This window comes from Lytechinus variegatus, chromosome 18, assembly GCF_018143015.1.
Source record: "Lytechinus variegatus isolate NC3 chromosome 18, Lvar_3.0, whole genome shotgun sequence".
Classification (NCBI taxonomy): Eukaryota; Metazoa; Echinodermata; class Echinoidea; order Temnopleuroida; family Toxopneustidae; genus Lytechinus; species Lytechinus variegatus.
Genome location: NC_054757.1, coordinates 9,201,154 through 9,219,962, shown reverse-complemented (window position 1 = coordinate 9,219,962; position 18,809 = coordinate 9,201,154). Strand labels below are relative to the sequence as shown.

General features: G+C 34.2%; 1 protein-coding gene across 1 annotated transcript in view; it reads right to left on the bottom strand.

Moving 5' to 3' along the window:
* The window catches only part of LOC121432177 (neurogenic locus Notch protein-like), a 47,585-nt gene that overhangs the window by 26,530 nt on the left and 2,246 nt on the right, over positions 1-18,809 (bottom strand). The window contains exons 3-15 of the mRNA XM_041630032.1: positions 18,243-18,353; positions 17,989-18,099; positions 17,708-17,818; positions 16,410-16,520; positions 6,659-6,769; positions 6,396-6,506; positions 6,115-6,225; positions 5,901-6,011; positions 5,638-5,748; positions 5,357-5,467; positions 5,143-5,253; positions 3,523-3,633; positions 3,260-3,370 (exon numbers count right to left, since the gene is read on the bottom strand). Of these exons, the coding sequence (XP_041485966.1) occupies positions 3,260-3,370; positions 3,523-3,633; positions 5,143-5,253; positions 5,357-5,467; positions 5,638-5,748; positions 5,901-6,011; positions 6,115-6,225; positions 6,396-6,506; positions 6,659-6,769; positions 16,410-16,520; positions 17,708-17,818; positions 17,989-18,099; positions 18,243-18,353 (1,443 nt within the window). The remainder of the gene's footprint in view (positions 1-3,259; positions 3,371-3,522; positions 3,634-5,142; positions 5,254-5,356; positions 5,468-5,637; positions 5,749-5,900; positions 6,012-6,114; positions 6,226-6,395; positions 6,507-6,658; positions 6,770-16,409; positions 16,521-17,707; positions 17,819-17,988; positions 18,100-18,242; positions 18,354-18,809) is intronic.

Here is an 18,809-nt window from a genome sequence, read left to right as displayed (position 1 = left end):
ATTGGGAATAGTGCATCAAACAATTTTTCAAGTTTAGTACTCCTCCCTGCTCCCCCCCCGCGCTGCGCGAGCTTGAAGACCCTTGTTCTTGCTTGTTAAATTTTTCTCGGGTATGATTGAAGAACTTACTGTGGTAACACTGTGTTTGTTACCCAACTATGTGGGCAATTATGTGATTAACAATGTGATCTGAAGTCTAACACTGTGACCACATAGTTTACACATAGTCAACTATGTGAACACACTGTGGTAACACTGTGTTTGTTACCCAACTATGTGAGCAAAATTTGTGATTAACTATGTGATCTGAAGTCTAACACTGTGTCCACATAGTTTACACATAGTCAACTATGTGAACACACTGTGGTAACATTGTGTTTGTTACCCAACTATGTGGGCAATTATGTGATTAACTATGTGATCTGAGTCTCACACTGTGACCACATAGTTTACACATAGTCAACTATGTGAACACACTGTGGCAACACTGTGTTTGTTGCCCAACTATGTGGACAATTATGATTAACTATGTGATCTGAAGTCTAACACTGTGTCCACATAGTTTACACATAGTCAACTATGTGAACACACTGTGGTAACACTGTGTTTGTTACCCAACTATGTGGGCAATTATGTGATTAACTATGTGATCTGAAGTCTCACACTGTGACCACATAGTTTACACATAGTCAACTATGTGAACACACTGTGGTAACACTGTGTTTGTTACCCAACTATGTGGGCAATTATGTGATTAACTATGTGATCTGAAGTCTCACACTGTGACAATACTGTGACAACACTGTGACCACATAGTTAACACATAGTTTACACATAGTCAACTATGTGAACACACTGTGGTAACACTGTGTTTGTTACCCAACTATGTGGGCAATTATGTGATTAACTATGTGATCTGAAGTCTCACACTGTGACAACACTGTGACCACATAGTTAACACATAGTTTACACATAGTCAACTATGTGAACACACTGTGGTAACACTGTGTTTGTTCCATAAGGGTTTATACTAAATTAATACATAATTAATAATTGTTTTAATTGAAAATGAAAATAATGAAGGCACCCATAGATCTTAAAAATATCTCATAAATACAGGCCTAAACCTGTATGAAGTTGAACAGGCATAAAGTATAAATGTTTAGCTATAGCTGAATTGATCCCGCAACCAAATAATGTTGGCATAAACTAGCTGTTATATCAGTGGCGTAACGACATGAACGAGCGAAAAAAAATTGGGGGTTATACACGATATGGCGTATCGATCAGGCAAAATTTAAAAAGAATTTAGTAAGTTGCAACCGACATGAGCATAATTTTGATGTTTTGGTAACAAAAATCCAATTGAACAAGTTCACAAGATTCTCTTTCTTTTTCCTCTTTTTTTCTGAATTGGGGGCATATGCACGACCCCCCCCCCCCCCCCCATTAAATTATAAAGCACCACTCTGTTCTGCCACTGTCTAAAATTGGATTTAATCTTTTAGAATTTTAATCTCTTATCTAATTAATCTAAAGGGATAAGAGTAAGACAAAAAATAGTTGCAGATTACTTATTTCAAAGTATTTTTACTTAACTCCCCAACTCTGCTCTTGCTGCACTGCACGTAACGGCCCTCCACCAAATTGCCAGGCCGACTCGCCCCGTGAGCAAGTGACCGCGTTCGCGTAAGTTCACCCGAAGCCATGACTAAATTCTGACCATAAACATCACCTAACTAATCACTCTCTGACAATATTTCAAAGTGTATTTTATTACAGTCGATCCTTTGGGCCATTAAACGATAATATTTTCAATGTTATCATGACAAATAATTTTAATGAGATAGTGGCATTGTAGAAAAAACAAATTTATAAGCACGAAATGGCACCAGATATATCATCAAACATACAGCGCAGCGTTCGGGACTGGTGAGTGTCACGGCTCGCTTGGTGTTTTCGCCCCAACGAATTCGGCGAAAACGTTACCATTGCGCCGTGCGAATGTTAAATCTGCGGCTCTCAATCAGAGACTTGAATGTCTCTTTTTGCATTATCGAAAATAAATCATAGACTTTGTTTGATTTATTTACAAGTAAGTTGCATATCCGTCGTGATAATTAGGAAAATCCATGATGTCTTCTTCTAATTTTGTAAAAACTATGTCTTAAAAATGCCTATGTCAGAAAATTGCCGGAAATCGTAAAAACTTGCCAAAAATATCTCTTTTTGAAAGTTCATCCATGGTCTGGAAAAAAATGTTATAACTTTTGTAGACGTATACCGTAAACAAATACATCCTCGATCACTGAAATAAAGTGTTTGCTAAGCTTTTGTAATTCAGGCCATGTTACCATGACAACTTGGGAAAACCCTTATTTTTTCGAAAAAAAACTTTGGTTTTAAGGGTCATTTTACAGACATAAAACTAACCCAATTTTGAAGAATTGTGTTTAAATTTCACATAAAATTAAATTATCTATGTTTATACTTTTGTTAATGAATATTCATATTTCTTATAGAATCTTAGTTTTTGATTGGTCAATGTTTCAGTCATGGATAATGACAGAGCGTAAAAAAATCTGAAAATGCGCATTTTATCGGCAACCAACAAGCAAGATGGCGGAACACTTTAAGTTGGCGGGAACTTTGCACGTACGTGGACAGGGAAAAGACAATGTTCAGAATACCGATTTGTGACAATCATAGCGGTGTCACATCTCGGAGAGAAATGACAAAATTTATGACAAAAGTTATGACAAAGTTACAGAATACCCCCCCAGTATATCCCTCGTAGCAATTACAGGTAAAGTTGCCGATCAGATCAATGCAGGTTCCATTATTACAAGGTTCATCAAAGCATTCGTCGATCTCTGTATATAAGAAAAAAAATACATTATCGTGCCTCTTTAATTGATACATAAATCTACAGAAATTAGACTGTGTTTTGAAATGTTAAAATATAATTACTTCTTACCGAAATCACAATAATATCCTGTATATCCCTCGTAGCATGTACAGCTGAAGTTGCCGATCAAATCAATGCACGATCCATTATAACAAGGCTCATCAAGGCATTCGTCGATCTCTGCATATAAGACAAAAATACGTTATCGTACATGTTAAATCCATACCCATATCTACAGAAATTAGACTTTGTTTTGAAATGTTAATCTATGTTTTTTTTCATAAAAACAGGACATACTCTTCAACTTTTAGCTAACGACTCTAAAATTCACTTATGGACGACACAACTCACCGACATCGCATAAAGATCCTGTATATCCCTCGTAACAATCACAGCTAAAGTTGCCGATCAGATCATTGCATGATCCATTAATACAAGGTTCATCAAGGCATTCGTCAATCTCTGTATATAAGAAAAAAAATATAAGACTTTACACCTGAACCGGATACACAAATCTACCAAATTTGGACTCTTTTTCTAAATGCGAAGTCGTCAAATGTGCCAAATTTTTCGTATAATGTCAATTGAATTCATTTATGGACGTCATAACTAACCGATATCGCAATAAGATCCTGTATATCCCTCGTAACAATCACAGCTAAAGTTGCCGATCAGATCAATGCAGGTTCCATTATTACACGGTTCATCAAGGCATTCGTCGATATCTGTTTATAAAACAAAAATACATTATCGTCACTGTTTGATTGATACCCCAATCCTCAGACATTAGACTTTGTTTTGAGGTGTTAATCTATGAAATTTTCATTTTTTAACGACTCTTGAATTCACTTATGGACGTCACAACTCACCGACATCACAATATGATCCTGTATATCCCTCGTAACAATCAGAGCTGAAGTTGCCAATTAGACCATGTATTTTAATATACGACGATCCCAAAATATTACAAATAAAAAATCAATTCATTCGAGAAATCTTAATTACTTGGAGTCGTTTAACATTCTCTCCTAGTTTATCTGATTTGAATATAAAGAATCAAGTGTTATGGAATAACTTATTGATCAAAGTAGATGGGAAAGTTATATATAAACAACTTTGGCTTAAAAATGGGATCATCAGTATTAAACATTTAATGGATGAACAAAACAATTTTCTCTCACATACAACTTTTTTACAAAAATACAAAATTAATTGTAATTTTCTTGAATATCATTCATTGATTTCTGCAATACCCAATGAATGGAAACATTTTAGTCAACATCTTGTTGAGAGTAAAACAACTCAAGAAGATTTGTTGTGTAAATTAAATAATGTTTTTAAAGTATGCAAGTTTATCCATAGAATTCCTGTTGATAAAATCTTAAAGTCCCCCACTTCGCAATCAAAATGGGCATCCATTTTAAATGAACCGGTTAATAATTGGAACAGATTGTATATGATTCCCTTTAAATGCTGTCTTTCTACAAAACTCCGCTACTTTCAATATAAACTTTTCAATCGGATAATGGGGGTGAACAAACATCTTTACGATATCGGCTTGTCTGAATCTAATTCATGTACATTTTGTTTTTCCTCTGTTGAAAGTATTTCACATCTGTTTTGGGACTGCCCTGTATCTCAACAATTTATTCAAAACTTCCAAACCTCTTATTTGAACAATAACGTGTATTTAAATAAGATTTTATTTTTGTTTGGTGGCCCTGACGCTCAATACTCTACTGTAAACCGTTATATTCTTTATGCTAAATATTTCATTTTTTCCACACGTTGTAAAGGTAATCGGTTGTGTTTTAGCTATTTTAAGAGCGTATTGAAACGCTATTGTGAAATTGAAAGGGTTCTCAGTCAAAAACATCATAATTTGGTCATATCATTAGATAATAGCACGCATGTACAGTTGTTGTAAACATGTTCGCTTCATGATTCTTTTGTAAATTGAATTGCTTTCGTGTTTGATTTCTGAATAAAATCTTTCTATGAAAGAAAAAAAAAGATCATTGCATGATCCATTATTACAAGGTTCATCAAGGCATTCGTCAATCTCTGTATATAAGACAAAAATACATTATCGTGCCTGTTAAATTGATACCCAAATCTACAGAAAATAGACTTTGTTTTGAAATGTTAATCTATGATTTTTTTCATATAAACTGAACATACACTTCAACTTTCAGCTAACGACTCTCGATTTCATTATGGACGTCACAACTAACCGATATCGCAATAAGATCCTGTATATCCCTCGTAGCAATTACAGGTAAAGTTGCCGATCAGATCAATGCAGGTTCCATTATTACAAGGTTCATCAAGGCATTCGTCAATCTCTGCATATAAGACAAAATTACGTTATCATGCCTGTTAAATTGATACACAAATCTACAGAAATTAGACTGTGTTTAGAAATGTTAAACTATAATTACTTCTTACCGAAATCACAATAATATCCTGTATATCCCTCGTAGCATGTACAGCTGAAGTTGCCGATCAAATCAATGCACGATCCATTATAACAAGGCTCATCAAGGCATTCGTCGATCTCTGCATATAAGACAAAAATACGTTATCGTACATGTTAAATCCATACCCATATCTACAGAAATTAGACTTTGTTTTGAAATGTTAATCTATGGTTTTTTCATAAAAACAGGACATACTCTTCAACTTTTAGCTAACGACTCTAAAATTCACTTATGGACGACACAACTCACCGACATCGCATAAAGATCCTGTATATCCCTCGTAACAATCACAGCTAAAGTTGCCGATCAGATCATTGCATGATCCATTAATACAAGGTTCATCAAGGCATTCGTCAATCTCTGTATATAAGAAAAAAAATATAAGACTTTACACCTGAACCGGATACACAAATCTACCAAATTTGGACTCTTTTTCTAAATGCGAAGTCGTCAAATGTGCCAAATTTTTCGTATAATGTCAATTGAATTCATTTATGGACGTCGTAACTAACCGATATCGCAATAAGATCCTGTATATCCCTCGTAACAATTACAGGTAAAGTTGCCGATCAGATCAATGCAGGTTCCATTATTACAAGGTTCATCAAGGCATTCGTCAATCTCTGTATATAAGACAAAAATACATTATCGTGCCTGTTAAATTGATAAACAAATCTACAGAAATTAGACTGTGTTTAGAAATGTTAAACTATAATTACTTCTTACCGAAATCACAATAATATCCTGTATATCCCTCGTAGCATGTACAGCTGAAGTTGCCGATCAAATCAATGCACGATCCATTATAACAAGGCTCATCAAGGCATTCGTCGATCTCTGCATATAAGACAAAAATACGTTATCGTACATGTTAAATCCATACCCATATCTACAGAAATTAGACTTTGTTTTGAAATGTTAATCTATGTTTTTTTCATAAAAACAGGACATACTCTTCAACTTTTAGCTAACGACTCTAAAATTCACTTATGGACGACACAACTCACCGACATCGCATAAAGATCCTGTATATCCCTCGTAACAATCACAGCTAAAGTTGCCGATCAGATCATTGCATGATCCATTAATACAAGGTTCATCAAGGCATTCGTCAATCTCTGTATATAAGAAAAAAAATATAAGACTTTACACCTGAACCGGATACACAAATCTACCAAATTTGGACTCTTTTTCTAAATGCGAAGTCGTCAAATGTGCCAAATTTTTCGTATAATGTCAATTGAATTCATTTATGGACGTCATAACTAACCGATATCGCAATAAGATCCTGTATATCCCTCGTAACAATCACAGCTAAAGTTGCCGATCAGATCAATGCAGGTTCCATTATTACACGGTTCATCAAGGCATTCGTCGATATCTGTTTATAAAACAAAAATACATTATCGTCACTGTTTGATTGATACCCCAATCCTCAGACATTAGACTTTGTTTTGAGGTGTTAATCTATGAAATTTTCATTTTTTAACGACTCTTGAATTCACTTATGGACGTCACAACTCACCGACATCACAATATGATCCTGTATATCCCTCGTAACAATCAGAGCTGAAGTTGCCAATTAGACCATGTAATTTAATATACGACGATCCCAAAATATTACAAATAAAAAATCAATTCATTCGAGAAATCTTAATTACTTGGAGTCGTTTAACATTCTCTCCTAGTTTATCTGATTTGAATATAAAGAATCAAGTGTTATGGAATAATTTATTGATCAAAGTAGATGGGAAAGTTATATATAAACAACTTTGGCTTAAAAATGGGATCATCAGTATTAAACATTTAATGGATGAACAAAACAATTTTCTCTCACATACAACTTTTTTACAAAAATACAAAATTAATTGTAATTTTCTTGAATATCATTCATTGATTTCTGCAATACCCAATGAATGGAAACATTTTAGTCAACATCTTGTTGAGAGTAAAACAACTCAAGAAGATTTGTTGTGTAAATTAAATAATGTTTTTAAAGTATGCAAGTTTATCCATAGAATTCCTGTTGATAAAATCTTAAAGTCCCCCACTTCGCAATCAAAATGGGCATCCATTTTAAATGAACCGGTTAATAATTGGAACAGATTGTATATGATTCCCTTTAAATGCTGTCTTTCTACAAAACTCCGCTACTTTCAATATAAACTTTTCAATCGGATAATGGGGGTGAACAAACATCTTTACAATATCGGCTTGTCTGAATCTAATTCATGTACATTTTGTTTTTCCTCTGTTGAAAGTATTTCACATCTGTTTTGGGACTGCCCTGTATCTCAACAATTTATTCAAAACTTCCAAACCTCTTATTTGAACAATAACGTGTATTTAAATAAGATTTTATTATTGTTTGGTGGCCCTGACGCTCAATACTCTACTGTAAACCGTTATATTCTTCATGCTAAATATTTCATTTTTCCACACGTTGTAAAGGTAATCGGTTGTGTTTTAGCTATTTTAAGAGCGTATTGAAACGCTATTGTGAAATTGAAAGGGTTCTCAGTCAAAAACATCATAATTTGGTCATATCATTAGATAATAGCACGCATGTACAGTTGTTGTAAACATGTTCGCTTCATGATTCTTTTGTAAATTGAATTGCTTTCGTGTTTGATTTCTGAATAAAATCTTTCTATGAAAGAAAAAAAAAAGATCATTGCATGATCCATTATTACAAGGTTCATCAAGGCATTCGTCAATCTCTGTATATAAGAAAAAAATATAAGACTTTACACCTGAACCGGATACACAAATCTGCCAAATTTGGACTCTGTTTCCAAATGCGAAGTCGTCAAATGTACTTCATTTTTCGTATAATGTCAATTGAATTCATTTATGGACGTCATAACTAACCGATATCGCAATAAGATCCTGTATATCCCTCGTAGCAATTACAGGTAAAGTTGCCGATCAGATCAATGCAGGTTCCATTATTACAAGGTTCATCAAGGCATTCGTCGATCTCTGCATATAAGACAAAAATACATTATCGTGCCTGTTCATTCATTCATTAATTTATTCAATTTTTCCAACAAAATTTAGAAGCAATAATTACAATAAAATATAACATCAGAAAATACAAATGACATAAATATTCAAATAAACCAAATATAAAGAATATGCACCTGATACAGAAGATAATATATAAAAAAATGTTGGAAAAACGGAGTGGTCCACTGAAAAGCAATGCTTGTAAAGTGTGGACCACTCAAGACGAAAAAAAAGTTTAACACTAATAACTATATATATCTATACAAAATAGATAATGAAATAAAGATATAAATAATAATTACAATAAAGGAAATTAAAATTAAAAGATGAGCAGAGACAAAAGACAAAAAGAGACATGAAGACACACAAAAAACAAAACAACAACAAAAATAAAACACACAAAACAAAAGTAAAAATAAACAAACATTGCTGCACAAACTGCGAAAACCGAAGAAGGGATAAATGGAGAAAGAGAAAGTCAAAGATAGGAGAGGGGGAGAGAGAGGGGGGGGGAGAAGTGTAGTCAATCTGACACCAACACCGAGGGCAACCTGTAAACAGGTAAACAATAAATAAACAAATAACTTATAGAGGAAAAGGAATCAATGCGGAGTTTTGTAAGATTGAAACAAAATAAATTTTAATTTTCTTTTAAATGAATTAAGAGAAGGGGAAAACCGGATATCAGGGTGAAGAGAGTTCCAAAATTTTGGGCCCCTATATATATAAATGTATTTTGGGCGAACAGTGTTCTGAGCATGGGCAAATGAAGGTCGTCGCGACCTCTAGTAGGGTAATTGTGTGAGGAGCTGTTTTTTTTTAGAACATGTCATGAAAAATAAAAGGAAGCAATTATTATTGTATTCGTACATGAATTGGCCAAGCTGGAGTAGGTAAAGATCACTGATCTTCAAAATTTTGTTTTCGAAAAAAATAGGATCAGTGTGGGAAGGAACGTGAGAAGAAAAAACAATTCGAAGTGCTTTCTTTTGCAGCAATAAAATCCTGTTTAGTAAAGTTTGATGTGTGTTTCCCCATATAAGCAGACCGTAGTGAAGATATGGTAATACTAAAGAAGAGTAGAGTGTGAGTAAGGAAGTTGACGGGAGGAACATTCTTAATTTATTCATAACACCAATATTACGAGAAATTGTTTTGCAAATACTGTCAATATGATACTTCCAAGAAAGCTTATTATCTACAGTGACACCTAAAAATTTAATATTCGATACACATTCCAATTGAAAGTTATCAAACTTAATACTATTAGGTAATAAAGTTAAGGTGTTACTATACAACATGTGTTTTGTTTTTTCAATATTAAGAGAAAGTTTGTTACTTCTAATCCATTCGAGTACTTTAGACAGTTCTTGATTGAGTGTTTGAACAAGAGTATGTGGGTCTTTATCAGAAAAAAATTAATTGGTGTCATCAGCAAAGATTATGAAAGACAAAATTTCAGATGATCTGCAAAAATCGTTAATATATATTATGAAAAGAAGAGGTCCCAAAAGGCTTCCTTGTGGCACACCGCAATTAATGTTACATAAGTTGGAAAAATGGTCGTTCAGTGAAACAAATTGTTTTCGATTGGAAAGGTAATTCCTAAACCACTCCAAGGCCTTGCCACGTACGCCATAATGAAAAAGTTTGCTAAGTAATATTTCGTGGTTGATTGTATCAAAGGCCTTGGAGAAGTCTAGGAATATACCAACCATATGAGAAGATTTATCTAAGGCATGAGCTACCTTTTCAATAAATGAAAAGAGAGCATGAACGGTACTGTGTTTTTCTCTAAAGCCGAATTGAAAATTTGAGAATATATCATGACCTTTTAAGAAAGTGAAAGTTCGAACATATATGATTTTTTCTAAAATTTTTGAAAAACACGGTAGTAAAGAGATTGGACGATAATTATTAACACTCAACTTGTCCTCCTTTTTATACAATGGGATAACTTTAGCTATTTTCATAGAATCAGGAGCTTGCCCATTAGTTAAGGATAAATTAAAAATATGAACTAGGGGAACAGCAATGAATGGAATAATTGATTTTACTATAATATTATTAATATCGTCATATCCAGAGCTTTTCTTGTTTCCTAAGTGAGAAACAATTTCCATGACTTCATGAATATGCGTTTGATTTAAAAAGATCAAGTTTGGGTTAGAGGGAACAAGAAAATCAGAGAAATGCCCACGAGAGGGCGGTATATTGTTGGCCAAATTTTTGCCTATGGATGAAAAATGAGTATTAAAAATATTTGCTATGTTACCACAATCCTGAATAACCATATCATTTGATATTTTTGTAATATCAATTTTGTTATCCGCTATGTTCATAGCTTGTTTAAGAATTTTCCAAGTATTTTGCATATCATGTTTATGTAATTCTAGTTTATTAGTAAAATATTTTTTCTTTTCTAAGCGAATTATTTTCGTCAACGTGTTTTGTAAGATGTATATTTATCTCTATTTCTTTCAGTAGGTTTTGATTTGTATTTATAATATAGATTAATTTTTCGGTTTATTGAACGAAGTAAAGATTTTGATATCCAAGGATGTCTAGGTGTTTTCTTGTAATTATTTTTGCTTTGGAAGAAAAGTATCCATGTGCCTATCAAGTAAGGTAATAAAATTATCATATGAAGAGTTAACATCAGTAGAATCAAGAACACAAGACCAGTCCACATTTTCTAAACTATCATTCAGTCTAGATAAATTCCGTGCGTTAACTATACGTTGAAGAGGGCGGGTGCCGTGAATATTGTTGGGTTGCGATAATTTGTAGGAAGTCATTATCGGGTAATGATGAGTTATATCTGAAAGAATAATGTATGAATCAGGATGAGGAACAACATTGGAAAAAATATTATTAATTAAAGTACTAGATAAATTTGTAACACGAGTGGGTTTGGTAACGAGTGGCAAGAAAGAGGCAGACAAAAATGTTTCTATAAACTCATGCGCAATATTATTAGAGGCACATTTAAGAATATTTATATTAAAATCTCCCATAATAAAACAATCTTTATTTTTAAACATGTTGTTCCGAAGTATGTCAGATAAACGAGCAATGAAATCGTTACCATTAGAGCTTGGTGGGCGGTAAACAACACCTACAATAACATTCCTACCGCCTGGAACTTCAATTTCTAGAAAAAGAGATTCCATTATATCATTACTAATTGAAATTGTTTCGTGGACAAAGTAACGGAATTTTTGAAGAATATACAACGCGACGCCTCCACCCAATCTCCCCTGACGGTTTTTAGTAACAAGGTTATAATTGTCAATAGAGAGTGGAAGGTTGGAGTCCTGTGAAAGCCAAGTCTCTGTTACACCTATAACAGATAATGGTTTAGGAGAGAGATTATTTAAAAGCAACTGTAATTCATCAAAGTGTCTGTTCAGGCTTCTTATATTAAGATGAAGAAGAGAAAGTGTGTCAGAGTTAAAGTTCATGGTAATGTTGTCAAATTGAGAAACTGTAATGTATTTACTAAAATGATTATTTGCCGGATCGTGTTGACCGAGATTAAGCAGCAACTCTTCAGCCGATGAATTTATTTGATCCGCTATAGAATCATCATAAGTACCTGAAAAATTTGATGGAGTTGTGTTGCTTGGACTAAGAGAAGACCTGAACAAATTAATAAATCATCGTCTGTTATAGAGTTAAAAGCAATATGATCATTCGGCATAGCCATGGCGAAACGGTGAAGAATTACTGAAGCCAACGGTGTGGTCAGAAGACTGGAAGAAAGGAAAGGAAATCATGGGATGAAGAGTGAAAGAAGGACAGATTTGAGCAGCAGGACAAACAGAAACACAATGCTCACAAAAAACTAAGATATTAATTAAGAACATGGATAGCTTACTTAAGCAATATATATCAAAGGAAAACAAGAAGAAGATAATTAGAAAAACTTAACTAAAATATATGGTTACAAAAACGATAACAACAACAAAAACTTTAAGTATCCGTCTCTCCTGATGGTTTTTCTTGTATACATCAATGAAAAAAAAATGAGGATATGGAATGAATATGAAATAAACGTGTCAAAATCAAATTAAACGATTCGAAATAACGACCAATCAAAGAATGAGGGCTAGAGCAGGTAAATAATCGAGAACCTCGAGAATATAGAATCGTATCATTTAGGGGAAAAAAATCTTACATAAAGTGAAGGGGGACAATAACATTACAAATGTAGAAAAAGAGAGAAAAAAGGAAAATTGTTGATACAAGGGAAAACAAATCCGCAAATCACCTGCATGTAATTGGCATAGAACCCAACTTCTTTTTGTTGGTTTGTAATAAAAAATGATTTTCGACGAAATTAAAAAAAGAAGACCCCAAATAACAATCTGCAGTCTATAAAGTAAGATAATCTAAACCACTAACAAACATAAATACACTCTAAATTCCCTAGAGTGCACTTAGACAACAAACCAAAATTAGATATTAAAATATATCTCAGATAGATTCAGAATTTTTTAATAGAAATTCTAATTCAATCCTGGCTTCCTCCCGAAAAACAGGCACCTAGATTGTAATCTAGGAAACTTAATGACCTATTAAAATAATGTATTACGAAGACCAACGTAGGTGGGCAATATACATCGACCATCACTTTTTTTTAAACAGAGTATTCAAAGAAGTATTGAACAAAGGAAATTTTTATCTCAATTCGGAATAAATAATACTTGTGAATTACAGTGTACATAACAATAAATATGGAAACTTGAGGTGTCTGCACATTGAATTCAGGTCGTGCTATAATTCTAAAATAGCTGCATGAAAATAATTATCATTGAAACATGATGAGTAAAGCCTATAACAACAAGGTGCAAACAAGTATCCATCTTGCGATCTTATCAAGACTAGACATATAGGATGGAAACCCATAAGTATATATTCAAGTAATTCCTTTTTATCAAATAAAACAGTTAATAACATTGATGGAAAAAGTATTAAGAATTTTCAGGCTTTGTCACATGAAAATAATGGGGAAAATACAATAGACACGAATAAACTAGTGTACACAAGTAGGTTCGCGAATTCAATTTTCTAACAAGGGATGATGGTAACTCAAGAAAACGATTAACGCCATCCTTTTAAGTTAGGAAAAACACATTCTCATCATAACAATAATGATGAGGGGGAAAATATAATAACTAAGTTCATTGAAACCTGAACAAAAAACCTAATAGCTTTGAGATTATGAGCTATAAATAAAACATAGAGAACTATATGATCTGGCAAACCAGCACGCATAATGGAAAATTACAACAAAAATTATCACAAACATTCTTGATCCAATCATCCGTGGTAACAAGGGCTTGTAAGGCTGGTTGAACACACATACATGTACACAACTACATGCAAATGACTTTCAATGACTGTCCTATCCGGCTCAGACATGATATTGGACACTTGAACCTAATCTTTACCTATACAATCGACTGCACAAAGAGTGCAGATGTAAGTCTTGTAATAGATGGTTGGACACAAAAGTAAACAGATAACAAACGGGTATAATTACGATAGACATCAAATTGACTTTTCTGAGCGAGTAACGATCATGTTCATTTATTTCCTTTTTTTCAGAAAGTGTAAGCCCCACATTAAATTTACCTCTCTATGTACTATGTTATTTTACCTCCTGAATAGTGAGTTTTAAAGTCAACTAGCTATTGAATCACGAAAAGAAAACCTACACTCTAAATTCCTTGGAGTGTCCTAGGGATTAAACGATAATTAGAGTAAAATATGAATCATATAGATTCAGAATATAGCCTTGTTGATCTCATACTAGCCTGGTTCCCATTAACAGACGCTTTGCTTGCTTTGCAATCCAAGAAACCCAGAGTGTATTAAAAACTCGGCGAACTATGATGCTCTAAAAACTATATATGAATATCAGCAGATATAATGGATTATTTAAGTCATTACAAAGACAAAACAATTGTAAACAATTAATTTGCAAAGTTCGCTGATGAACAAATCGTGTATAGTCGTAGCATAACCAGGTCGGTATGTCGGTGGTTAGAATTAGGAAGAGAAAAAATAATCCAATGGGAAGGTGAATCCAATATGTCCAAAATAAAACTTGAATCCAATATATCCAAAACAAAACTTTTCTTAAAATGATATGTAAAGAGAAAAGTATGTATATAATATAACAGCCAATTGACAAATAACCTCTAAAAGACAATATTTTGATTATCAATAGTACCCACATAACAATATGCATATATGTATTATAATAACGCCCAAAGGATAGAGCTAATAATCAGCAAAATGATCTGAATATATACCTGACTGTAAATGTAAATTTCAGCAATGACAGTTACACAATTAGATTAAAGCCAGAGAAATAACAAAAGTAAATGAGAGCTCAATTAGGAGGGGGAAAACATGAGAAGGCTGTCATCCTGGAGCTGGACTAAAATGGTACAGCAATGAATCTTTAGGCATAACCAGAGGCTGAATTGAAAGAGTCGTGGCCTACATGATGAGAAGTGTCCCGGGATGTTTCCTCAAAGTTGTAGGCATCTCCTCCACGAAGACGCCACTTGCCAGCGTAGAAACGCATTCTTACACCTTGTGTGTAAAGCGGTTGAACCTGTTTCGCCCATTTACGCTTTTAGTAAAGATCAGCGCTCGTGAGATCATCTATGATGAATTTTTCTTTTTTGAGAACATCGCGAGCTTTCTTCATAACTTCAACTTTGTCACGGTATGATAAGAGCTTCACTAAGATGTGACGGGGTTTTCCGGAAACCTTCTTCCCGTCGCGGTGGGCCCGCTCAACCTTCGAGCTGATACCAAAGAGCGATCGAAGCTAATCTTCAACTATCTCGATACAATTTTCGCTTTGTTGGGGCTGGGATGTTGCTCCGATGTCATCCGAACGCGATGTAGGCTCTGTTTCATCAATCCCGACGATACGGATGTTGTTTCTCCTCGAGAACCGCTCACTCTTGTTAACTGCTGCCTCGTTTTTAACAGCATCAGCACGTAGTTTAGAAACCTCCTGTTCTAAGGCATTTAATTTAGCTTCCATGCGTTGCTGGTGATCCTGGAGGGCATTGACCCTTTGGCGCTCGTATTCAACGGAGGCCCCTAGACAATGCTAGAAGAGATTCCACGGCCTCGATCTTTTTGGCCAGCCGATCCACTGCTTTTTCGAGCATTCCTTCGAATTTATTTGTTAAGAAGGATTCGTATGTAGAAGGCATGTATTCATCATGAATAAGGTGATCGGGCTGAGCGACGCTGTCAGGTGTTGCCATGGCGACCGGTTTGGCGGGGCTTGACCTGCTTAGGTTCTCAGAACTCGGGCTCGATAAAGGATCCACAGCAGGCTGGTCAGCCAGAGTTTTCGGCGAAAATGGATTCGGCCTTTTGTAAGTCGATTTAGAAGGTGGGCCAGTTTGAGCTTGCTTGGCACTCTTAGTCGATTTTTGTGACTTTCGCAAATCGTACGACAGCTCCTCCAAGACACCCAAATAGTAGATGAACAGCAGTCCAATGGCTAATGTGAGAAGGCAAAAAATTGTCGATTGCGGCTAAAAATCCTCAAAAATAGGAAATATCAGGAGAGACGGAAAATCCGTGTACGATTAAGACAGCGCCATCTTATTAACATTGATATTAAATTGATACATAAATCTACAGAAATAAGACTGTGTTTTGAAATGTTAAAATATAATTACTCTTTACCGAAATCACAATAATATCCTGTATATCCCTCGTAGCATGTACAGCTAAAGTTGCCGATGAGATCAATGCATGATCCATTATTACACGGTTCATCAAAGCATTCGTCGATCTCTGCATATAAGACAAAAATACATTATCGTGCATGTTAAATCCATACCCATATCTACAGAAATTAGACTTTGTTTTGAAATGTTAATCTATGATTTTTTCATATAAACTGAACATACTCTTCAACTTTCAGCTAACGACTCTTGATTTCACTTATGGACGTCACAACTAACCGATATCGCAATAAGATCCTGTATATCCCTCGTAGCAATTACAGGTAAAGTTGCCGATCAGATCAATGCAGGTTCCATTATTACAAGGTTCATCAAGGCATTCGTCGATCTCTGTATATAAGAAAAAAAATACATTATCGTGCCTCTTTAATTGATACATAAATCTACAGAAATTAGACTGTGTTTTGAAATGTTAAAATATAATTACTTCTTACCGAAATCACAATAATATCCTGTATATCCCTCGTAGCAATTACAGGTAAAGTTGCCGATCAGATCAATGCACGATCCATTATTACAAGGTTCATCAAGGCATTCGTCAATCTCTGTATATTAGACAAAAATACATTATCGTCACTGTTAAATTGATACCCAAATCTACAGAAATTAGACTTTGTTTTGAAATGTTAATCTATGATTTTTTTCATATAAACTGAACATACACTTCAACTTTCAGCTAACGACTCTTGATTTCATTATGGACGTCACAACTAACCGAAATCACAATAATATCCTGTATATCCCTCGTAGCATGTACAGCTAAAGTTGCCGATGAGATCAATGCATGATCCATTATTACACGGTTCATCAAGGCATTCGTCAATCTCTGTATATAAGACAAAAATGCATTATCGTGCCTGTTAAATTGATACACAAATCTACAGAAATTAGACTGTGTTTTGAAATGTTTGAAATCACGGTTGAGTTGCCGATCAGATCAATGCAGGTTCCATTATTACACGGTTCATCAAGGCATTCGTCAATTTCTGTATATGAGACCAAAATACGTTATCGTGCCTGTTAAATAGATACATAAATCGACAGATATTAGACTGCGTTTTGAAATGTTCAACTATAATTACTTCTTACCGAAATCACAATAATATCCTGTATATCCCTCGTAGCATGTACAACTGAAGTTGCCGATCAGATCAATGCAGGTTCCATTATCACAAGGTTCATCAAGGCATTCGTCAATCTCTGTATATAAGACAAAAATGCATTATCGTGCCTGTTAAATTGATACATAAATCTACAGAAATTAGACTGTGCTTTGAAATGTTAAAATATAATTACTACTTACCGAAATCACAATAATATCCTGTATATCCCTCGTAGCATGTACAGCTGAAGTTGCCGATCAGATCAATGCATGATCCATTATTACACGGTTCATCAAGGCATTCATCAATCTCTGTATATAAGACAAAAATGCATTATCGTGCCTGTTAAATTGATACACAAATCTACAGAAATTAGACTGTGTTTTGAAATGTTAAAATATAATTACTACTTACCGAAATCACAATATGATCCTGTATATCCCTCGTAGCAATTACAGGTAAAGTTGCCGATCAGATCAATGCAGGTTCCATTATTACAAGGTTCATCGAGGCATTCGTCAATCTCTGTATATAAGACAAAAATACATTATCGTGCCTGTTAAATTGATACCCAAATCTACAGAAAATAGACTTTGTTTTGAAATGTTTATCTATGATTTTTTTCATATAAACTGAAAATACACTTCAACTTTCAGCTAACGACTCTCGATATCATTATGGACGTCACAACTAACCGATATCGCAATAAGATCCTGTATATCCCTCGTAGCAATTACAGGTAAAGTTGCCGATCAGATCAATGCAGGTTCCATTATTACAAGGTTCATCAAGGCATTCGTCGATATCTGTATATAAGAAATAATGTAGTGTCACATTTTAAATGGATACCAAAGTCTACAATTGTGGACTCTGTTTCCAAATGTTAAGTTCTAAATATATCTAGTTGTTTACATGCCAATCGGTTTCATTTATGGACGTCACAACTCACCGACATCACAATAAGATCCTGTATATCCCTCGTAGCAATTACAGGTAAAGTTGCCGATGAGATCATTGCATGATCCATTATTACAAGGTTCATTAAGACATTCGTTAATCTCTGTATTTAACAAATTATGAAGTTTCACACATTAAATGGATACTGAGGTCTATTAAAGTTGGGCTCTGTCTCGAAATAAGTCCTCAAATGTATTTTATTTTTCCCTCCATAATGACCCTTGAATTCACTTATGGATGTTGCGGTAATTAACCGATATCGCAATAATATCCAGTAAACCCTCGTAACAAATGCAAATGATGTTTCCAATCAGATCAATAGAGGTTTCATTATCACATGGTTCATCAAGGCATTCGTTATCTCTGTTTATAATAATTTACGTAATTTCATACATTACAGTAATGGATACTGAAATCTACATATTTTGGTTTCCAAATGTTAAGTTCTCAAATGTACTTAATATTTCACATAATGACCAATTTTATTTATGGATGTCATAGCTTACTAATATCGCAATAAGATCCAGTGAATTACTCGTAACAATCATCAAAGCTAAGG